The following is a 25,208-nucleotide window of genomic DNA, read 5'->3' on the forward strand; positions in this document are numbered from 1 at the left end:
AGAACATTCCAGGGCCACCGCCTGTTACAGAATTAGAAGGAGTGGGTATTCACATTTTTGTGCTTTGCTTTCAGTATGTGCTCAAGTAGTATGTTGCTCTGAGTAGGCTAACAAGGCTATTAGGTGATGACACAAAGATAAACAAGACCCAGGAGGTTACTGTACAATCCAGCAGCAAGATGAGGAAAAAGCTGGACTCTCCCAAATGTCTATTATGGATTCTTTCACATTAGCAGCACAACTTACAGACTGGATACCCACAGTTTGTGCTAATTTATATGCTCCTTGAGGCATGCTGAACAATAAATTCTCTGCCACTTTTTAAATGTCCCCTTTATAAGTACTGTTAGGTACATATTACCAGAAGGACAGCGGTGCCTGGCACAGAAGCCTCTCTTTAGACCATCCTGTAGCAAAGAAATTAAACACTGCATCAGGAAACAGCTCTACAATGTGCATATGTTTGTGCATGGGGTGTGTGAATGGAGTGTGAAGCAGATTAGGAGGAGAAAAACAGTGAAGTAACCACGAAATCAGACAGAAGAAAGAATAATGGGGAGAAAATGGAGAGGACCCAAGGGGCCATCAGGAGTGAATGGGGTAGGGATGCAAATGCATTTCTTCTAACCATAATTTGCACCTCCAGACTCAGGCTTCACTTCAGATATGATGTTTTATCTTCATTTTTTCTTAAAGTTTGGAACTTGAGACAGTAAACCCCAAAAGCAGTACATATTACTTCCTGTCCATCAATATTAGGAAGCACCGTATGTAAAACAGAAGACTGTTCTCCAATAGTCCCTGATAACGAAGACAGAAAAGAACAAATTCCTTCTGGAGTTGAAACTTCACTTCTTCAGATGGAGCCAAAAGATGCTTACAGACAGGGGAAGAAGAGAAACAGAACAGGAGAGCAGGCACTCCAAGGGAAAACCCTGAGCAGTGGAATAGGAAGTGAAGAGGGTGGGGAAAGAATTCACTATCCCTGCATCGGCCCATGCCGAGGTTTTTCAGAGAGAAGCATTCTCCAAGAAAAAATTCAACCAACCCAAATCTTCAGGAACTACAAATAAATCATTCTGACAAATAACCTGAGAAGTCTTGAGCTGCCAAATGAATGCCAATGCTCTTTGTTAGAAGTGAATGATTTTGTTATAAGGTCATCTCAAGTTGGAAGAGCAGGGTTGTCACATACTGTATGGTATCCTTTCACAAGTAAAATTTAAAGCACAGTTTATTGGCTCCTTGTTAACAATCAAATGCTCCACAGTTTCCAATGTTTGGAGACTTCAGCGTCTATTCCAAAGGATTCCCCAAAGAGTTACGGTAAAAACCATCTTATTTCCCAAGTGAACAGGTATAGCATATGTATTATTTTTTTAAACAGTCCCTGGCTAGTTTCCTGAAGAACAAGCAGCAGGAAATATAAACCAGATGTAGATCTTTCAGCATCTGAACCAGATATTATGAAATTCCATGGACCTATTTAAATTAGAATCAAGCACTGATATGACACAAATGTGGCTGAAAATTTAGCAAGTATGACTGGAAACATTATATTGAAAAGGAAGTAAAAATTCCCCATTTTGGGGCAACTAGGGAAAGGCAAACTCTATTCGGCATACTAATTAAAATGCTAGTATTCCATTTAACAAAGCTAAAATGTAAGTGAATACACATAAGCCAGTGAAGAACAAAATTCAGTGCAAATGTCACCACTTTAAGTTCTCTTCTCTGGGCATAAGCAGCTGTGGAATTCAACATTCATGTAGGCAGGTTCAATGGGGTTTCTGCTAGAAGCAAAGCGGCATCACTTGTTTAGAGTGGTCTCATAGGCACACTTGAATCCCTTCCAGGAAGAACAAAGCAGGGGACACATGAAAATATCTGCAAGTGTCTAATATGTGTCATTTTAGAGCCAGCTTTACCTCTCTATCTGTTACTGTTGAGCATTGCTCTGAAAATACTCCAGTTTCAGATAAGAAAAATGAAGTCTGGCTTGTACAGTATATCAAATTGAATGCAGGGATTTAAAGAAACTCAAAACTAAACTCTGACTCTAACGTAGTGTGATAAAAATGAGCTGGGAGAATACCAACAGAGGAGAATCAGAAATGAGTTTTCAGTATTTTGTATTTTTAACACAGCCCATCTACTGAGTTGCAGTACTTTTACAGTTAATTTGTAACTACACACCTACCAGTCCCTTTAAGAAACACACATTAAAAATCATAGCTGATTAGTCTGCTATCTTTCCTATTAAAAAAAGAGCAAAACTACCCCTAGAAGACAACCACACAAAATAGTAAAGCACTTAGGATTCTGCACAGTACAAATCCCACTTACTGATTTTTCCTTCATCTCTTGAGAAAGGAAAGCAGCAAAGCTGGCCCATGGCACTGGTCCTGTCTGTCTTTCCTGGTGTTCTTCTCCGTGAGGACCCCAAATAGAAACTGCAGTTTATAGCACAGTCTGCGAGCACACCCTGCCTTTTTCACTCCACAGAGCAGCACAGGCAGCTTGAAAAGCCAACGCACACGCCGCAGGGGGAGAGAAAGGAGAAGGGAACTTGCTGCCGTGAGCAAAAAAGGCTCCACCTCCGGTCCTCCAGCCTAATGCAACTGCTCTGGGACTGGCATTCAGAGAGGGAAGTGGCTATACACTCCCTAATTCTCACAAAACTGTGAGTGCCCGGCCGTAGGTCAGTGCCATGTGTGCTGTCTGGCTATCTGCATGTCTTTAAGGATGACAGCCGAGAAAAACCACAATGAGTCCTTTCTCCTACAGACAACTGCAGTAATTGCACATGAAAATTCAAACCCGAAAAAAAAAAAAACCATATTTTCTGTCTGCTACTTAAAGAGGAAGAGCTTTCTTTTATCCACAAGAGATTGTTGTTTATGAATAGAAAACCCAACAGAGCAGAACACTGGAGCCACAACTTGTATGAAGTACCATTAACTACCTAGCAAACCGCATGAACAATAGAAATGATAGGCTAAGCGTGGGGAAAGAGGCTATCAACTGTTATCTGTACGGTATGGCGTATCTTTTAAATTTCTGCTTTCTGAGATACTGCCTTATTCCCCTACTAAAGCAGTAATCAATACTATGAATTTTGAAATTAAAGCATTAAATATGTCAACAGCCTACAAAATTACTCAAATATAGATGCATCACTGACAAAAACATAAAAGATTAGGGCATCTTTCTGAATGAAGCCACAAGGTGATTGAGCAAATTCAGGGGCAGGAGAACAACTAATTTTAAGACAGGCTAGATTTTGAACGTTATTCCATGAAATAACAGATTTCATATAATTGTTCAAAATCTGTTATCTTATAGAGAGAATAGCCTTAGTTTATGACACTCTAGGAAAGAAAAATTGCCCATAGCGACAGAAATTCCACCCCAATTCTTTCTTGCTACTCTATTTACTAGCTAGGCACACCTATTTCCCATGGATTAGAAGGAGAGGGAACATGATGATGCTAAACACCTCAAGTGGTTCTGAACATAGTCCACCTACTTTCATACTCATCCAAGCAAAAAGAGCCTGCAGCATGGAAAAATGAAAATTGCCACTTTTACAAATTGTATTTGTTGTATTTTAGAAAAAAAAACAGTGAAGATGTTGACAAACACTAGTATCTGTTTTCAATGCTTTTTTTTCCTGAAAGATAGAATTTTGATAATTTTGATGCAAATATCAAAGAGTATTTGAGAGTGTCATCAAGGAACACAGTTGTTTCTATATGTCACAGGTACATTAATATGCACTGTGACTTCCAAATTAGAAATACTGTGAAGATCTATGGAATAAAAAGCAAAGATCTGACTGATTAAATTAAACTGGCAGGTCTATCCACATAATTAAAATTAATGTTTAGAGATTTACATGTCTTTAAATTGCTTTCGCTTGTTCAGACTATTTAAAATGTAAATATGCCTATTTTACCTTGATTTACAGAGGATACTCTATTCTATCATACAATGAACATTACAATTTTAAGTAAAATTCCACTTTTATAATCAGTTGTGTTTCTTCACAGCTTAGTGACTTATAAACAGCAACTTTAAACTCTTCCATTATTCCTCCAAATTCACCAACACATGAGTGAATATAGATGTATGTTTTAAAATATAAAATGATTTTGTATATAAATGTAAAATAGTCCTAAAAGCAATAATATAAACCTTATTAAGATTACAAAGCAAATAAATGGCCTGTAACCCTAAAAATGGTAACATCAGAACCTAGAGCAAAGATTGAACACTGGAGAGGTGACACAAAATGAGGTTCTTCCCGGCCTTACGACGGCCACTAGCCAGCTAGGAAACACCAGACAAGCCCTTGGTCTTCTCTGGACCTCTGTTTCTTCATCCAAAAATAAGGCAGTAGGAATATTAGGATCCTCTATAGTCCTAGCATTATATGATTTTGTGATCAAAATAACAAAGGAAATAGCCTAACAACCAGTGAACAATTATCCTAAACATTACTTTTTGTGTTCAGTGAAGACGTATTTGCAGGGAACGTTCTTCACTGAGGAAAGTAACTCCTGGCATTTCCCAATCACCAGCATCAGTATAGTGATAAAACCTTGAGAGTCTGGAAACCATGGGTTTGAATCCCAGATGTCAGGTATTAACAGTTATGAAACTCATGTCTCCTTGTCGGAGTTTTGATATCTTTATCTGTAAATCAGGTAAGTTCATTATAAAGCTTTTAATTTGCGTTGCAAAATAGTATTTGAGGGGGAGGGTAAGAAGAGAACAGATTGTCTAATGGCTGTATTTATAGGCACCTCAGTCTTTCTAGCACCAGGTAGCAATCTTGCCTCCTCCACTTCCAATTTTATGCCCTACTAGCAGCCATCTTGAGTTAATACTTACATATCTGGTCTCCAACAAAAAGGTCCTCTACTTAAACTCAGAGCCCAGGAGGACAATGTTCGCGCAATAAATCCTACCAACTTAACTTTATTATTAATTATTCCCTGTTGGCACTGCTTCTGAAAATGTGCAATCAAGAATAGGTACAGGCACCATGGCTCATACCTATAATGCCAGCACGTTGGGAGGCCAAGGTGAGAGGAGCACTTGAGGCCAGGAGTGCAAGACCAGCCTGGGTAACACAGTGAGACCCCATCTCTACAAAAAAATTTAAAAAATTAGCTGGGCATAGTGGCACATGCCTTAGTCCTAGCTACTCAGAAGGCTGAGGGAGGAGGACTGCTTGAGCCCAGGAGTTCAAGGTTATGGTGAGCTATGATCATACCACTGTACTCCAGCCTGAGTGCAGGAGTGACCAAGTGCGACCCTGACTCTATAAAAAAATAAAACGAAATATGGCCAGGCACGGTGGCTCACACCTACCATCCCAGCACTTTGGGAGGCCGAGGTGGGTGGCTCACGAGGTGAGGAGTTCAAGACCAGCCTGTCTAACATAGTGAAACCCTGCCTCTATTAAAAATACAAAAATTAACCAGGCATGGTGGTGCACGCCTGTAGTCCCAGCAACTCGGGAGGCTGAGGCAGAAGAATCACTTGAACCTGGGAGGTGGAGGTTGCAGTGAGCTGAGATCACGCCACTGCACTGCAGCCTGGGTGACAGAGCAATACTCCATCTCAGGGCGGGGGGAAAAAATATATATATATATATGAAATATGTCGTTAACTAACAGTATTTATCAAGATATTCTGCACGAATGAAGGAAAGCTAGATAATGTTAGAGACTTTTTCATAAGCATTAAGTGAATTAATCATAATGAAAGATAGAAAACAATGGAGAAATTCAAGACAAGAATTTTAAAACCTAACATTTATTGGACACTTAACACCCGGCACTTGAGTTTACTCATTCATTTAATCTCTAAGACAGCTCTCTGAGGACGGTGGTATTTACTATCCCCATTTTACAGGTGAAAAAAGTAAGCTCAGCAAAGTAACTTGTGTGAAATCTTTTGGAGAGTATGTGACAATAAGGGGATCTGAAATCAATCTGTCTGGCTCTACAAACCCTAAGCCTCTGATCCAGAGTTCTGTATTATTCAACACAATTTGTGTGTAGACTCAGCTATATACAATATGAAACAGCATACCACAATTTCAAAATATTAATGCAGAAAAAATGTTACTGAACCAAGCTCTATGGTAGTATGTTCAAAATCTTGCCTTGGTTCCTCATGTTTTGCCATCACATCCCTTTATTAATGCTGCTAGAGTAATATAATCCTATTTTAAAACAAAGGACCTAAAGACAGACCCTTTTCCGGGCTGGAGCCTAGCACCGTTGCCTGCCACATCTTGGAAAAACGACTCAATTGAGAGCACAGAAATAGCAGAATGGCCCCTGAACACGTTCATCTTCCAGGAAAAACAGCAACTTGGACCATTCACAAACATAATCACTGGCAATACTGATGACCATTTATTAGGGAATTAACACTCTTCTCAGTAGTATATGGAGGTCTACTATAAGATCTAAAAAAGAAGGTTAACCTTGATGAGGAAAAATATCTGATATGATACTATATTCATAAACTTAAAACCATAACCTTTCCATGCTTTCTTTTCTCCCAGGCCTGGCTACGGACAAATCATGGTTAGGACAGTTGCTTATATCTGCTATCATATTTGGGGTTTTTTATTATAATTGTTTAAAATGGCAGGAATGAAACTATAAAAAGTATGGGGTGGGTGGCAGCTGCCTCTTGTCCATGTACTTAGAACTGTCCACTCTGATTATTGTCTCTAATGGAAAAAGATAATTCTTAACTATGACCAAAAGCTCTATTCTCTGTTGGTTAGCATTTTTTTCTACCTATAACTGAACATATATATATATGGAGTCAAAATAAAAAGCAAATCTCGCTGTAAGATTTTGACTCTACAGACTGTACAAATTACCAATTCTTACCAAAACTGTACAAATTACCAATTCTTCTGAGGCTTCCAACTCATTAATTAAAGGAAATTTGAGTCTGACAACTTGTAGAGACACATGAGAAGGAAAAAAATAGTAAATATCTTTTATTCAAAAGAGAGAAGAAAAAAGAGGACATTAAATGATGAAGTGTAAAGAAAGAGAAAAACCACTTTATCCTTCCAAATTTTGGAACCAAGTCTTAGGAGACAAGATATACCTTTAAGTACAAAAGAGACAATTCAGGAAGATTTCATTACACAGCAGGTAGCCCACTCATGGAAACTGTTATGCCAAGAAATGTCACAGTTTCAGTGAAAATGTATGTAAGCTCAAGAAGTGCTTGACAATTCATGGAAACACAACTCATGGAAATTGGGATGTTTTGGAATGTACTCCAATTTTTATGTTGCCATTGGGTACCAAAAAGACAAACAATTATTCTGGGCCTGAAGAAAATTGGATTGTCATACCCAATATTACATTTTGTTTCTCTGTGTTCTTGTAGTGAAACCCTGTCTCTACTAAAAATACAAAAGAAAAAAAAAAAAAAAAGTATCTGGGCCTGGTGGTGGGCACCTGTAATCCCAGCTACTCGGGAGGCTGGGGCAGGAGAATCACATGAACCTGGGAGGTGGAGGTTGCAGTGAGTAGCGATTGCACTACTGCACTCCAGCCCGGACGACAGTGTGAGACTTCATCTCAAAAAAAAAAAAAAAAAAAAAAAAAAAAATTCAGCTCTCAATAATCAATCCACGATAGGCATATCTCTATCACCCAGACCCAAAAGATGCTCCTTTATTGCTTAGCCACTGCTGCACCTTTGTAGTCATTTTGTAACCAAAGAGACAGATTCTGAAACAACATAATTAAACTACAACTGAAAAAACTTTATCTATAAATCTCACTGGTTAAGTCCTGTTCTTAATTACCTGCAAAAAGAATCAGTCTTAACTGTGAAACTCGGAAGCCAAGAATCTTTTTTTTTAAACCATTATTCCTACTTTAGTCATATTTTCAACAGACTTTTTACTTCTCTTTACAGTGCTTTTGTTTTTCTCTAAAACTAAAAGTTAGAGGTACTTGTATTTGAAACTGCCATATGCTATACAATTTTAATATGTATAGCAATTGGAAAGAGAATTTTTTTTCTATAAAACAGAAGACAGAAAAGCATAAGGTGCCATATACAGCATATGTACATTTAGGAAAGGGGAAGAAACAAATAGATACCAAGAGCTACCAAAGAATTCCTTTTTCTTCACCAATCCACGAGTCATTCTAAAATCTCTGCTGATGCATTTCTGCTTAGTGCCAATTTTCAAATGCCTACTCCGTGGTTACTATTCAGTCAGTTATTTTCTATGTGTGTGGCCCAACATTTAACGGCATGTACAGTCAAAGCCTTTTCCCGGAGAAATAGGGAAGAAAATTTATCTCCCTGTTTAGAGGACATACAGCAGTAGAGCACTGGATGTAAGAGGCTGAAAGAAGTGCTGACAAGTCCCAGCAGGTATCTGGACACCTCACATTTACAGGATACTCTGCTACCAGTTTAATTCCAGTCACTGTTTATTGAACACGTACTACGAGCTAATATGATCATCACATAAGCTCTTGTGGTAAAGTTAACTCTTATGTCTAGGGGTGCCACCTGAATAGGTGAGAGAGCCAGGGCCCAAGGAGGGTACGAGCCCCCCATTTGAAGTCATGGCCCTAGTGGAGCTGGAAGGAGCCCAGCATTCCCATTGTGCCAAATCACATTGGACAGTTTTATTAACTCAAAACAGTAACAGGAGAACAAGTTCAGTAACAGGAGAACAAAAGTCAGTAACAGTCATTTATTCTAGACAGATACTGGCCCTGCTGTTTACAGTCTGACCTTTTTTCAAGCATTAATGAAATCACAAAAACTAACGTGAGTTACTTTCTCAAAAACAAGTTAAATGTTTGGATGTTAAAACCTTATTTGAAAAAAAAAAAAGGAAAAGCAAAGAATAATCTACTGACCAGTATTTGTATTATCAGACATGGTTGCTTTCTTAGTCAAGTGCTTTTAATCTTTTAATGCCCTAGACCTTTCAGAGGAGAAATCAACATCCTTCACAAGAAGAAAAGAAACATATTTCAGAAACACCAACAGGGCCCAATGAGAAGATTTTACTTGTAGTTTAACAATATAAACGACAGAAAATTTGGTTCTACAATTTCTAAGTCGCTGGAGGTTTTTCACAGGTCCTAATTATTCTTTATGTGGAATGCTCTCAATCTATATTTAGGTCTGAAAGTGGCCCACTGTTTGACCTTGGTCAAGGCAACAGTCAGTCACATTTCCTGGTATGTCAAGCTTCAAATAAAAGGTACTTTAATAACTCAATATAATATTATTAAAGCTTTTTATCCTCTAACAACACTTAAAGGGATAAGGAAGAATGAAAGTGAATCCTCAAAATAAAAGAAAATTTATTTATATCAGATAAAATGCTGTTAAATCAAGGCTCCTCTTGGCAGGTCTCAAAATCTGTCATGGTCCACCATGGCCCCAGTTGACATGCCTCCAATAGGCCCTGTCAGTATTCATTCTGATTAGTCTGTTTATGGATCCTTTTAACAACATGTGGTAACTGTCAGAACTGTCATTTAAATATCCCACTGAATCTATTTTCTGTTCGTACATTTCTTAATCCACAACTGAAATGTGTATCTGTTAGGATGCCCTCAGCTGCAAATACCAAAAATTCTTGATTCATCTGGTTTAAAAATAAAGAAATGTCATTATGTCCTATAATCCTATAAGCAATGGTAGTGTCACTCTAGAAGTAGTTAATTCAGTGGCTTGACAAGATCATCACGGCTCATCCTCCTAGTGTCCCACGCTCAGCATGTGTACTTACAGTCACCCAGTGTCCAACATGGCTAAGACGGTAGCAAAGTACACCTAACACTTGACAGCTAAAAAATGGTAGTCCCTTCCCTCTAAATCTCTTTTTATCAACTCATTGGGTGCTACTGGCATTTCTGAAATACGTTTCTTTTCTTCTCGTGAAAGATGTTGGTTTCTCCTCTGAAAGGTCTAGAAAATTAACAGATTAAAGGCACTTAACTGAGAAAGCAGCCATGTCCCATAATACAAATACCAGTCAGTAGATTGAGTATAAGAAAACTGCTGAGGTCCCCAGCAGACTTCTCACAAATATTGAAATTGGGTCACACACCACTTCCTTCACTAATCACTAGGAAGAAGAATGGAGCTAATCACCCTCAGAGCAAAAGTCAGGCCCACGTGGCCTGAGGCCCACTTTATCCCAGCGAAAACGAAGAAAATGCGCTCAGAATAGGCAAGCTACTAGTGTCTGCTAGTGTTCTGTGTTTACCTTTTAATAAAAATGTGTATCTGCTTTTTGGTCAATTAATATTAAGAAAGTAATTTAAAGGGTCTATAAGTAATTTTATACAGCAAAAAAGTGGGGGGAAGCCTAAAAAGTAAATCACTGAAAAAGAGTGTCATGCTAATAAAAAAAAAACCTATCACATACATATTAATGTATGCCACACTAATAAACAAAATTGTAACTGCTAAAATACATGGCTGGAGAACAAGTTGCAAAACTGTGAAACTGCCTTTCTCTAAACCTTATTATACTAACACTGACTGCTTAGGTAAAAGCTTCTGCTGATCATGATCCAAGTTGTTGGCAATGAACATATATTTGGCAGCTATGGTTCTCTGGTACCAAATATAAAACTGTGATGGTCAATTGCAGCTTCCTTTACTCATAGCCAGAATCAAGACAAAATACTCACCTGAATCATCACTCCAGTCAACAGAAGATCAAATAGAACCACAATTCATGAACTGACAAACTGTTGTTTTCTCAGTTGCTCACACTTAGTCCCTTAGGCATTTTATATAAAACATATTACAGTCAGATACAATATCAAAGGATCTCTGTGACTTAATGAAAAAAGACAGAATTTAAACTTCATAAAGGGAAATAAAATATACTCTGTGTTTCTTTAGTCCTCATTATCTTCATTTCTACCAGAACAAGTTTCTCTGTAGAAGATGCAATCTTGAATCATACAGAGACATTTTTAGGCTACTGATGGTCCACAGACCAACAAGAAACAATTAACAAATTTGTCATACGTATGGAAATAATTTCCAAAACCTTTTATCTCTATCATAGCCTCTTGTTTAAGGTCTCCATCCTTTCTGTACAATACATATCTCAGGTAACTAGCTGCAAAGTAAATCTGAAGTTCTAGGTTTCCCAAGTAACCTTCAACTATTTCATTCATACCCATAGCTTGAACTACTAACCTAATGCCACTGAATCCTATGACCATCATATATATATATATATATATAAAATCTATGTCCTGGACCTCTCTCCTCAACAAGCCCCTTGATTGGGCCACAACTGCTTTCATATGCCCAAAACTGAACTCATTATCTTCTTGTCACCAAAGAAGTCTCTTTTATCCTGTACCACCAACTGGTGTAGGGCACTATTGTCTACCTAGCTATCTAAACCCCAAATCTGGGAGCCAACCTAGGGTTCTCTTCTGTTTTTCAAAATCTGTCCAAAACCTTAAAATATTGATTCTCCTGCCTACCAAGATCTGCGATACACCCCCCTCCCTCCTTCTCCATCCACTGCAAATGCCAAGTGCAGGCAATTATCATGACCTGACTAGACTACCACTCCTGCCTACTTACTGGTCTTACTGATCCGTTTCCTGCTCCCCCTCAACCATCGTGCTTATACCTTACCAGCAGAGTGTTTTTTCTTAAGCACAAATCTAATCATGTCATGTCCAGCTCCAAAAATGTTGATGGCTCCCATTCCCTACAAAATAAGATCTGAACTACTTAAAGATAAGCAATTCATGTGCAGAGTGAATTACTTACACGTCTCTGCACAGACTCCACTGGGTCGCTTATGCTGCTTTCTCAGCCTGGAAAATCTCTTTCATTTGCCTCCCTCCACACTGAACATTCTCATTTTCAGTTCAAAACTTTCCTCTTCTGTGCAGACTGCCCTGACAATCCCTGGCAGCATTAAAAGCACCCTCACTTGGTTCCCATTAACTTCATTACAGTCATTATCACTTTAAATTGTAATTGTTTGTTTGCATGCCTTCCCACTAGAAAGTAAACTCCAAGAGCATGGCTGTGTTTGCCTACCATCTTTGATCTTCTATACACATCATAATGCTTGGCACTTGGTACCCTCAATAGATATCTGTTCAATAAATTGCACAAATAAATTATAATAACCAAAATTGAACTGAAAAAGTTTTAAAGTAAAGGAGAAGCCTTTATGTGCACAGTGGTCCGCAATGCTTCAAATGCCAGCAGGGAGCTATGAATGAATTGGTAACTCAGGCAATATCAATGAATCCTAAATTCACTCTGCCAGTGTGACAACCAAGACCTATTTACTCACTAATCATACTTCACCACCCCCATTCATATTTTAAGAGTAACTATATAACAATAAAGGATGCAACTGAATTGGATTTTAAAACAGGGCTGGAGATTGATAACTGTGTTACCTCTCTTCCAATTAATCAGATATCCAATAGTAATCAGGGTCTAGCTGTGACAAAAACTAAAATATAATTTAATGCAAGATAGAGGTTTCGTGAATTCTAATGATAGAAGAAACTTCATGAGGCAATTCAGACCTCCAGATTAGATAATCTCATAAACGATACACTCTCTGCCATCTTAAAAGATAGTCAGTAAAGATATTTTACAAATCCCCTAACAACTTGTTCTAGTGTCTTAACAATCCTTTAGAGTTCAAGGTTTTTCCTAATGCCTAGAATAGTGTACTCCTAGTAAGATTAAGGAGAAATGGACATTTTATTTTTCTTAGACTAACCCTACCATAAGTCACTCTTGAGGCTTGTTTGTCCTGGGCTTAAGAATTCTGTATACAATTTGTAGCAATTCTACAAAAATAATAATAGGCACCAGTTAATGAACATTGAGTATGTCCAGGCATGATGCTAAGAGATTTGCACGCATGATCTCATTCAGTCCTCATGAAGTAACAACTATTATTATCCCCATTTTATAGAAGTAGTAACTGGGTTTCGAGTCATTAAAAATGTGCAAAAAGTTGCACAACTAAAAACTGGGAAGTGGCAGTGACCATTAGAACAAGGTCTGTCTGATTGTAGGAACTTCTGGTCACTAAGTTTTCCTCTGTAGTTTGAACCCTTTCTCTGTCTCTTTCTACTATTCTACATCTTCTCCAATGGCTCCATGTGTCACTGAAACGGAGAAGAATTTAATGAGTTTTATAAGTTTGTCTAATGTGATTTCACCACATTAGCAAGTTTTTAAAAATAACACTATATTATATAGATTTGCCAACTTTGTTTATCCAGTCAAAAAATTAAACCAAGTTTTAATCTTCACCTATGTATTTATATATATAACTTATTTATATATATAACTTATGTATACAATATAAAATATTGTATAAAAATTTTATACAATATTTTATATTGTATACATAAGTTATATATATACACACACACACATATATAAGCATCTTTACTTTTGAAATGCACCAGTGTTGATCACATGCCAATTTAAGGAAAGCATTAGGAATAATGAAAATCTTTAATAACTAGAAAACTGATGTTCTGATGTCAGGAAAGAATACCACTGCAATAAGTATTCTATATGACTAGCACTGTTATCAATATGAATAAGTAACACTTTCTTTTTTCTTTTTTTGAGACAGTCTCGCTTTGTCCCTCAAACTGGAGTGCAGTGGGGTGATCTCAGCTCATGCAACCTCTGCCTCCCAGGTTCAAGCGATTCTCCTGCCTCAGCCTCCCAAGTAGCTGGGATTGCCTGGCTAATTTTTTCATATTTTTAGGAGATACAGGGTTTCGCCATGTTGACCAGGTTGGTTCTTAAATCCTGACCTCGACCTCCCAAGGTGCTGGGATTACAGGTGTGAGCCACCGCCCGGTCACTAGTGCTTTCATAACACTGTATGTCAAGCACTGTGGTAAGCACTTTTAAAACATTAATAAACACTGATTAATGTGGGGAAAAATGTGTTCAGAGGCAATGAGGCAATGTCATGGACTAGGTAGCCATAACTTTTGGCAACTAATAATTCATTATTATGTTAATGGCTTTGTTTGACCAGACTCTGCACTCTAAGAATTTCATTCAAATGGTTTTATTTTTCCTGTTTATGTAGAAATCAGTATTTACCTTCATATTTTTTAGAATAAACTTCCAACTGAAGGCTCCACAAATAACTCATGAAATACCTTACTATTGCATCATTTTGGTAGTGATGCTTAATTTTCCATATAGTTAAATTTACCACTTAGCACTGCCCCTTTAATATGCAGGGTTCCTAAGATGTCTAATATAAATCATAAGGTTTGAAACCAACAGATGGTTGGATTTTCAAAATAGCCTGAGCCACAGCTGCCACTTTGTGTTAGTATCCAGATTAATAGCTGATACACCAGTTAAAATACAGTGAGCCATCACTAAGATTAATTTTCTCAGTTATTTATCCCAAAGCTTCGTCTAACTTTGGCAGATGTAAATAAGTAAGCTGAGAGTTCCAATTATTAGTTGCTTTTCATTTTTATTAGGGGCATATAACAACAAATTTTAAACATTTTCTTTTTAGAAGGCATGTTTCATCAAAGAAACATATAAAGGGGACATAGGATGCAAAAAGAAATAAGATTGGAATTAAAATAGCATGTCAAAGGTTCCACTTTTTCAAGAACATCATACTTTTTTAGGTAGGGTGACCTAAGTCCCAGTTAAGCCAGGATAGTCTTGGTTTTCCTCTTTTATCCCAGCCTAGTAAGTAACAGATCCCCTTTTATACTTACAAGTATACCATTTAGATGATAAATCATATGGCCACCCAATTTGTATGTCATAAAATAAGGAAATACCTTGTAGTCAGCTCTTATTAAATAAATTACTCCATAATTTTAACAGAGAAAATTTCTAACTGCTAAGTTTTCAAGTGAAAAAAAGTGTACAGTTCTCTAAGATAATAAACAGTTTTTTTCACTGTTCCCTCTTCTAAAATGCTTGAAATAAATTCATCTTAATGGGTCTAAGTAGAGATAAAATTTTCTTAATCATATCCCTGTTAGCCTGTGCAAAGAAAGAAAAAAAAAAGGCAAATGTTTTGGTCCTACCTATCATGCAAGAGACATTCCTGTATTACATCATATCTATTTCACATGATAATGATTTTTAAATGAGTCATTTCACATAGATATGATCCTGTCTGTCTGGAGCGGTTTTATACTTGTTACATTTTTGCTACATAATGCTCAAATGGAAATTAAAGGAGGGGAAAAAATTAGAGAGTTATCAAACCAATTCATATTTGACATGGAGACAGCCTAATAGCCATCAAAATTAATTTATTCAAAGAAAGTGTTGAAAACATTGATCAAAATTATGTTAACTATCTACAGATTACATTTTTTCATGGTTTCCTTGGACCCATGAACTAAAGCAGAGGTTTCTTTTAATGTTTTTGACCTCAGGACTCCTTTATACTCTTCAGAATGACTGGCAACACCCCTACCCACCCACCTAGAGCTTTAGTTTGTGTGGGTTATATTCATAAACATTTACTAAATTAAGATAATTGTGGATATGCTTTGATACGATACCAAAACTTGATAAGTTATAGTTTCTTCAAGTTTAGTGGCAATGTAGAATCTTAAAACATACCAAAGAACTTTTTATACTCTCCATTCAGATCTGTTGATCTATCCTGAATTTTTAATGGATCTTTCTCCATGCATGACTTTGTAGTAACATGTATACCATAAAAATCCTAGAAGAAAACCTAGGAAATACCCTTCTCGACACTGGCCTTGGCAAAGAATTTTTGGCTAAGTCCCCAAATGCAATTGCAACAAAAACAAAAATTGACCAGTGGGGACCTAATTAAAGGGCTTCTGCACAGCAAAAACTATCAACAGAGTAAACATACAACCTACAGAATAGGAGAAAAATATTTGCAAACTATGCATCCAACAAAGGTCTAATTTCCAGAAATTGTAAGGAATTTAAATCAATATGTAAAAGAAAAAACCCATCAAAAAATGGGCAAAGGACACGAACAGATACTTCTCAAAAGAAGACATACAAGTGACCAACAAATACATGAAAAAATGCTCCACGTTAGTGATCATCAGAGAAATGCAAATCAAAACTGCAATGAGATATCATCTTGTACCAGTCAGAATATCTATTAATAAAAAGTCAAAAAAACAACAGATGCTACTAAGGCTGCAGAGAAAAGGGAACGCTTACATACTTTTGGTGAGAATGTGAATTAGTTTTGCCACTGTGGAAAGCAGTTTGGAGATTTCTCAAAGAATTTAAAACAGAGCTACCATTCAACCCAGAAATTCCATTACTGGGTATATACCCAAAGGAAAATAAATTGTTCTACCTACAAGACACATGCACTCATATATTCATCACTGTGCTTACTATTCACAATAGCAAAGACATGGAATCAACCTAGGTATACATCAATGGTGAACTGGATTAAGAAAACGGGATACATATACATCATGGAATGCTACACAGACATAAAAAAGAACAAAACCATGTCCTTTGCAGCAACATTAAAAACACATTAATTAATATCACCCCTATCTCCTTAGAAAAGTCTTTAAGCATGGCTTGGCAAAGGACATAAGGAAACTTTGGGGAGTAATGGAAAGTTCAGCATCTTGAAGGCAATAATGGTTTCACAGGCATATGGATATATGTAAAAACCCATCTAGTTGTATACTTTTAAGTATGTGTAGGTTTTGCATACAAGTTATACCTCATAGAGAATGTGACAGATAAAAACAAACTGGGAGGCCGGGCATGGTGGTTCACGCCTGTAATCCCAGTACTTTGGGAGGCCAAGGCGAATGGATGACTTGAGGTCAGGAATTCAAGAACAGCCTGGCCAATGTGGTGAAACTCTGTCTCTACTAAAAATACAAAAATTAGCCAGGTACTGTGGTAGGCGCCTATAATCCCAGCTACTTGGGAGGCAGAGGCAGGAGAATCACTTGAACCCAGGAGGTGGAGGTTGCAGCAAGCCAAGATTGCACCACTGCACTCCAGCCTGGGCAACACAACAAGACTCCATCTCAAAAAAAAAAAAAAAATTGGGAAAATGAAGTTCATTAACCTACTGTGTGCTCTGTCAAGCAACTGATAATATATGTGAGTTTTCCAAAATTTCTATTTTTGCTTGAAAGCTTGAATTTTATGATTAGCAGTAAATGATGTTAGTTGTTGTACTCACTGTGACAAGTTTACTCGTTTATCTGCAAGAAAATGCCTGTCAACACCCAAGTATGAAAACAATAGTTTGTCCTTCAATCATTCTTCAAGAAAAAATGGTGTTCCATGGAAGAAAGTGGCTACTTTAGCTCACAGTTTAAACAATCATACAAACACGTTTCTTTGGATCGACCTACTTCAATATGCAACAAAAGTGCCTCATGCATACCTCCCATTTTTGTTACACAGAATATTAAAAATATATATATTCAGAACTTGAGATTAAACACAATTAATAATTTTTACTACTCAGCAAGAACATTCTTATATGAAACTGGCTTTAAAAAAATTTTTTTTGGCCGGGCACGGTGGCTCAAGCCTGTAATCCCAGCACTTTGGGAGGCCGAGACGGGCGGATCACAAGGTCAGGAGATCGATCGAGACCTTCCTGGCTAACACGGTGAAACCCCGTCTCTACTAAAAAAATACAAAAACTAGCCGGGCGAGGTGGCGGGCGCCTGTAGTCCCAGCTACTCCGGAGGCTGAGGCAGGAGAATGGCGTAAACCCGGGAGGCGGAGCTTGCAGTGAGCTGAGATCCGGCCACTGCACTCCAGTCCGGGCGACAGAGCGAGACTCCGCCTCAAAAAAAAAAAAAAAAAAAAAATTTTTTTTTAGTTGCAACTGTCTAGATTTATACTGGCCATACACAGTTTTACTCACCATTGTTTTTGCATGTAAATGTTAACCCAGTGGAAAAGACAATGTCTTATTATTTTTATAAAAATAGTTTTATCCTCGCTGACCCCCTAAAAGTATCTAAAGGACCACCAGGGATCCATGGACCAAATTCTAAGAACGGGTGAATCTAAAGTGTATTTTAAAAGAATTTAAAACCCAGGCCGGGCACGGTGGCTCACATCTATAATCCCAGCACTTTGGGAGACCAAGGCAAGAGGACCACTTGAGCCCAGGAGTTTAAGACCAGCCTGGACATAGGGAGACCACATCTCTACAAAAAATAAAAATAAAAAATAAAGTAAAACCCAACAAAAGTATAGCCTTGTAAATGATTAGAATATTAAATAATGTATAAGATAAGCACAATGAGGCACATTTTCCTACTGCAAAAAGCAAATTAATAAAAAGGAAGACATTCACGCACATATCTACTGCCAATGCCCCTCTCCACTAAGTGAGCATATGGCATTTAAGCAATACACACATTTTCAAATTCAACATTTTCAAATTTTATTATTTATCAAAGGTCCAGGTTCAAGGATTCTAGAAAGCTCAAAACCTTTTTTTCTTAGCTACGCCTTTCACTCAACGAAAAAATTAATTTCCTTCTCCTCTTATGCCTTCCTGAAGCATCAAACAATGGTTACTATCTTCCATAAAGGAGATCGCCATGCCTACATACTAAAACTGGGCAACATCCCTCCAGATGTGGGCAACTCATCTCTGCCCTGGCCCCTAAGGGTAAAGGAGCACTGAAGATAAAGACGTCAGAGTCAGAGATGAGGGTCTCCTCAGTCAAAAAGGACTCCAACCTCAGAAGCAAGGCAAAAGGTCTTTTCTTTTTGGCTGAACTACTGCCCTCATATGACTACTAGAAATGCCTGGGTGAACCATGACAAGCCTTTTAAGACTAACAAGCCTTTTAAGACTGATCTAGGCTATCTGAGTGTCTTAAGGGTGATTCTCAAAAAGCAAGGACATCTGAAGAATAAATTCATTGACTCTACTCACTCAGAATTATCCTTAGTGTTCAGCCCATAAAGTCTGAGCATGATATCCTGTTGTTCTGGCCTATTTAGAATTGGATACGTTCTGACTAAACTACAGCTATATGGCACTAACTTATCTAGAACTCTTTCCTGGTCTATCACCATGTCAACGGAGATCTTTGCTTCTTCCATTTAGTTTATGCTTGGCCCAACCCCATCCTCCTCCCGGCCTCTTATGCTACAGTCTCAAGTTAATTAAAGGTCTTATCTTTAGGACCCAGTCCTGTGTTGTTGAGTATTACACATCATCTTTTTTTTTTTAGTGTATGTGCTGCTGAAGCGAGCACAACATCATTCTCTTTTTATCTCACATTTATCTACTCAGTATTACACTGCCTCAGTGTATGTAGCTATGTACCATCCCCTCACCAACTCCTCATACCCGCAAACCTAGCAACCTCCAACTTCCTCAGCTAACTCAACCATAGGTTCCATCAAAATGTTGTCTATCACTATTAATGCCTCCACCCTGCCTCCCAATCCATTGCTTCTCTTTCATTGTATCAGGTTGGTGCAAAAGTAATTGTGGTCTTTGCCATTAAAGCAATGAAGTCAATTGCTCCAGAAAGTCTCCTTTCTCTATTAGCTATCGCTCTGCTCCTCAATCTCATCCCATTCAGCTGAATTCTGCTACTCCCCTATCCCCCTACTCTCTTACTAAATGGTAAAATTATAAGCTTCCACTGTGTCCTATCAAATCCCATTATTGTTATAGACAAGCCCTATTCATCTATTCCTCCTCCATTTCTCAGACATAGTCTTTGCTGTCCGGTGATTCTGTATCACTCCTAAGGACTATGTCTTATACTTCTCTGTATCACATGATACCAAAGAGAGAAGTAGGCACATTGTACATGTTCAATAACATTCATTAATGTTGAATAATAATTATTAAGCAAAGAAACAGTGTTCCCAGAAAATAATTCTGTTTCTACCTCTGCTTGCAGAAGTTATAAATACACTGGACTGCAAACAAACAAACAAAAAATTCTAGACCCTTCCAAATTCCCCACTGCCTCCTGTAAGATATGTCTGACAGCTGAAAGTAAACTAGTCTTTGCAAGCACTAAATTGCTCATCAATCTTACAAAAGGTGTCATTTAGTCAATTACATTCCCAAGGGAAATATAAATGGAACATAGCTGCCTGAGAAAAATTAATTCACCCAACTCGAGTAAGTAGCTCAGAGAAGAGCTTTCATAATCCTAAAATATCTGAACCATATTTCGTTCCTGGTCTTCACCAAAAAGAAGTAGAGTTTTCACTTTTTTATTAATTATTTGAATTTTAACTGATTAGTGCAGTGTGGTTTGACAAGTAGGCATAATATCACCCAAAGCTTTCAGCATGAAACAACTAAAACGTACCTTTTCTTATATCTGAAAATATGAATGTTGCCACCATATCCTACCAAATTCTCCTAATACTCCACATAAAGGTATACAATGGCAGAAGATAAAGAGGAAAATATTCACCATAGAAACGTAAAGCAGGCAATAGCTGGCAGGAGGTACAAACTTAGATGCCCTCAGGAGTCAAGTAGGCAGTGTAAAGGTAAACAGATTTGTACAAGAATAACAGGGTAAACAAGATAATAAAAGATAGCTATGCTCAAGGTCACAATGCCTATTACTCCATCCAGGAAACTGTAGTGCCATGCAAGAATGTGAGACCAACATGGTAATGTGAGCACCTCTTCTGATTGTTCAGAAGAAGGTGGAAATCCAGATTTAATATAAGATCACACTAGTATCAGCAAGTAATTCTAATTATAAAAAAAGAACAAAAACCCCTGTTCCAATCAAGTACATGTAAGGCTGCTAATCTGTGATTTCTGAGACACAAAGAAAAAGATTGATGGGGTGTAAAAGAAATCCTAGAAAATAATTATTTATTTATTTATTTATTTATTTATTTATTTATTGAGATTGAGTCTCGCTCTGTCGCCCAGGCTGGAGTGCAGTGGCGCGATCTCGGCTCACTGCAAGCTCCGCCTCCCTGGTTCACGCCATTCTCCTGCCTCAGCCTCCCAAGTAGCTGGGCCTACAGGTGCCTGCCGCTACACCTGGCTAATTTTTTGCATTTTTAGTAGAAACAGGGTTTCACCGTGTTTGCCAGGATGGTCTCAGTCTCCTGACCTCGTGATCCGCCCGCCTCGGCCTCCCAAAGTGTTGGGACTACAGGCGTGAGCCACCACACCCAGCAAGAAAATAATTTCTAAAACTAAATCCCTACTTCATGTGCACTAAAAATGAATAAATTAATGGATAAAATTTAAAATGCATAAAATAGAACTGGATTTATGAGTTTCTCCTGTGTGTATGAGAACCTATATTAATGATCATATCAGGTAAATTAAAAGCCTAAATGGAAAAACAAAAACAAAAGAAACTAAAAGAAAACATGAATGAATACACATCAAATCTTTGGTTTGAAGATAATTTCATAATGGTCATGATATAAATCACAGAAGAAATTTTCACCTATAATTTGATAAAACTTAACACTTAATATAAAAAATTCCTTGTCCAAAATTAAAAGCAACATAATACTTGGAAAATATCTGAAGTCAATACGGCAAACAAAAGGCTAGTATCTTTACTCTCAACTCACATATTGGTAACAGAATTCAGAAGACGGAATCCCAGCTCCTTATGGATAAGGATGATTTGTGGTTACCAGTTCCTAACTCAGTTCAAAGCAACCTATCCTGTGGGACCAGAGCTGAGACAACCACAAAATCCACATGGGCTTCTAAGAGGAAAACATGCACAATAAGACAAGCTCCAAAAAAATACTTAAAAAGCACTAGAGGAAATTGAAGGTCACAGAAGACCAAATACAAGAATTCACTCCCAAGGAATCACAGAACTTTTTAAATATGAAAAGAACTTTAAAAAATGACTATATTGAAATCCTCAAAGACATGACAGAAGAAATAATATCAATGAAGCAAAGAATAGAACATGAAAATACGAAAGTGAATCAACTGGAGGCTGGGCACAGTAGTTCACGCCTGTAATCTCTGCACTTTGGGAGGCTGAAGTGGGTGGATTACCTGAGGTCAGGAGTTTGATACCTGCCTGGCCAACATGGCAAAACCCTGTCTCTATTAAAAATATTTTAAAAAATTAGCCAAGCATGGTGGCGTGCACCTGTAGTCCTAGCTACACAGGAGGCTGACGCAGGAGAATCACCTAAACCCAAGATGTGGAGGTTGTGGTGAGCCGAAATTGAGCCACTTCATTCCAGCCTTGGGCGACAGAGCAAGACTCTGTCTCGAAAAAAAAAAAAAAAAAAAGTGAATCAACTGGAAACTTTACAAATGCAGCATATATACTCACTGAGTTTTTTTTAAGATGTCTTAAATGGTATAACAGAGATGGTTAAAGAGAAAATCAGTAACTTGTAATCTAGCACTCTCCAAGAATGTACCATTAACAAAGATAGGAAATATGCAAATCTAATGAGGGCTAAATTATCTCCCCAGAAAAATTCACACATGTACCTACGTACAAAGTTTTACGAACAACATCAGGAAGTTCTCAGTGTCCCTGAGGCCCAACTTCTATCCTAGAACTCTGAATAGTATCTTAAGATCAGAAATCTGTCCCACTGTATTAATGGATACCATAAAATGTTGGCTCAAGCCTCAAGAAATTGACATTAAATTTGAGCTAGGATCAAATCAAAGAGAAGCTAAACCAAGGTAAGCCAATTAAATCTGATTGAGAAATAAAACAAAGTATACCAAATCTAATATTGTTATAAAATATAGGTAAGATTGACAAAATCAATAATTATTTATAAGCAAATGAATTCTAGTGTACATTAAACTTGGTTAATTATAACAATAAATTATCACTTTAGATGCACATATGATTTTAAAGTTTATATTGTCATCCCCAAATGTGACCCACAAAAGCATTTGTAATAAGCAAAAAGTATTTTTTAAAACAATGTGAAATGATTGGCATGGGGATACAAGATTGGCAGAGGGTTTGGAAAAGGCAAAATTGTTTTGAATTAGAAAGTGTAACAGCAATAAAGAAGTTTGATGGAAAGATCTGGAGAAACTACCTCACATAAGGGGAAATTTAAAGACTATCAACTGAAAAAGAGCAATGAAAGCAAAATCTCAGTGGCTTGAACATAGTGATGGGGGGTGGTAGGCTGAACAGAACTGTCCAGTGGTAATTTAGGTAATCTATGATGTAAGCTTCATAATGCCAGTCCTGCAATATTTTCAGCAATATCAACATATTCCTTTTTTTTTTTTTTTTTAAACGGGAGTGAGAGAGGTAATGAGGCACTACATCTCTTATAAGGTTGGCCTTATAAGAGGCCTTATAAGGTTGGCAGAGAAGATAGGGGAAGCCAGCCAAAATCTGTCCTACACAAGAAGTATCTAAATTTTCCATTTACAATGAACCTAAACAGAAATGTTTGGTCCTCATCAAAACTTGGATGGAAGACAGCTTTCTTACAGAGACTCTGAAAACATGAAAATTCTCCTTAAAATAGACTTGAGATGTTTCAGAATATAAAATTCAAACGACATACTGAATATCTTCTGTTTAAAATAGCTGAAGTCTTTGAAAGGTAAAATGAGGACCTCTGAAGATCTCTAATGAAAATTTGGAAGTAAAATTGTGTCTCTTGAACATTTTTTAAATGCTTTAATAAACATCAGTATTAAGATTCTTTCAGGGTGTATACATCCATAGGTATTCTTCCAGCTGATGTGGAGATAAACTACCTTGGTTAAAGACCTTGCAATATTTAGCTACATATACAGACATACCTCAGAGGTGTTATGGGTTAGTTCCAGACTACTGCAATAAAGCAAACATTTCAATAATGCAAGTCACATGAATTTTTTGGTTTCCTAGTACATATAAAATTATGTTTCATTATACTGCAGTCTATTAAATGTGCAATATTATACCTAAAAAATGTACACATTTTACTTTAAATATACTTTATTGCCAAAAATGCTAATGATCATCAGAGCATTAAGCAAGTCATAATCTTTTTGCTGGTGGAGGGTCTTGTCTGTTGATGTTGATGGCTGCTGACTAATCAGGGTAGTACTTGCTGGAGGTTGGAGTGCTTGTGGCAATTTCTTAAAATAAGACAATAATGAAGTTTGCTGCATCAATCGACTCTTCCTTTCATGAAATATTTCTCTGTAGCATGGAATGCTGTTTGATAACATTTTACCCACGGTAAAACTTCTTCAAAACTGGAGCTGATTCTCTCAAACCCTTCAAAGCCACTGTTTTATCAATTAAGTTAATGTAGTATTCTAAATCCTTTGTTGTCATTTCAACAATGTTCAAGGATCTTTACCAAGGTAGATTCCATCTCAAGAAACCACTTTTTTTGTTCATTCATAAGAAGCAACTCATCATCCACTAAAGTTTTATCATGAGATTACAGCAATTCAATCCCATCTTCAGGCTTCGCTCCTAATTTTAGTTCTCTTGCTATTTCTTTTTTTGAGACAGAGTCTCGCCCTGTCGCCCAGGTTGGAGTGCAGTGGCAGCAATCTCGACTCACTGCAAGCTCTGCCTCCCAGGTTCACACCATTCTCCTGCCTCAGCCTCCTGAGTAGCTGGGACTACAGGCGCCCGCCACCACGCCTGGCTAATATTTTTTGCAGTTATAGTAGAGATGGGGTTTCACAGTGTTAGCCAGGATGGTCTTGATCTCCTGACCTGTGATCTGCCCGCCTCAGCCTCCCAAAGTGCTGGAATTACAGGCGTGAGCCCCCGTGCCTGGCCATTCTCTTGCTATTTCTATCACATCTGCAGTTACTTCCTCCAACGAAGTCTTGAACCTCTTCTCAAAGTCATCCATGAGAGCTGGAATCAACTTCTTCCTAACTCCTGTTAATGTTGCTATTTTGACTTCCTGCTATGAATCCTAGTGTTCTTAATGACATCTAGAATGGAGAATCTTTTCCAGAAGGTTTTCAATTTGCTTTGCTCATATCTATCAGAATAATCACTATTCATGGCAGCTATAGCCTCACAAAAATATTTCTTAAATAATAAGCCTTGAAAGTCTAAATTACTCCTTGATCCACAAGCTACAGAATGGACATTGTGTTAGCAGGCATGAAAATAACACTAAACTCCTTGTACATTTCCATGCGAGTT

The 25,208-nt window shown here is 37.5% G+C and overlaps 1 protein-coding gene across 4 annotated transcripts in view; it reads right to left on the reverse strand.

Moving 5' to 3' along the window:
• Positions 1-25,208, reverse strand: part of AKAP7 (A-kinase anchoring protein 7) — a 161,269-nt gene that overhangs the window by 39,303 nt on the left and 96,758 nt on the right. Inside the window, exon 1 of one of the 4 annotated variants that reach the window (XM_033235454.1) lies at positions 2,347-2,797. The exons of 2 other annotated variants lie outside the window; for them this stretch is intronic. In XM_033235454.1, coding sequence (XP_033091345.1) covers positions 2,347-2,395 — 49 coding nt within the window. In that variant the 5' untranslated portion in view covers positions 2,396-2,797. Of the gene's footprint in view, positions 1-2,346; positions 2,798-25,208 lie in introns of those variants that run through there. One more of the 4 variants, XM_033235453.1, reaches the window with a different exon arrangement.

This window comes from Trachypithecus francoisi, unplaced genomic scaffold (genome assembly GCF_009764315.1).
Source record: "Trachypithecus francoisi isolate TF-2019V2 unplaced genomic scaffold, Tfra_2.0 Lachesis_group15, whole genome shotgun sequence".
NCBI lineage: Eukaryota > Metazoa > Chordata > Mammalia > Primates > Cercopithecidae > Trachypithecus > Trachypithecus francoisi.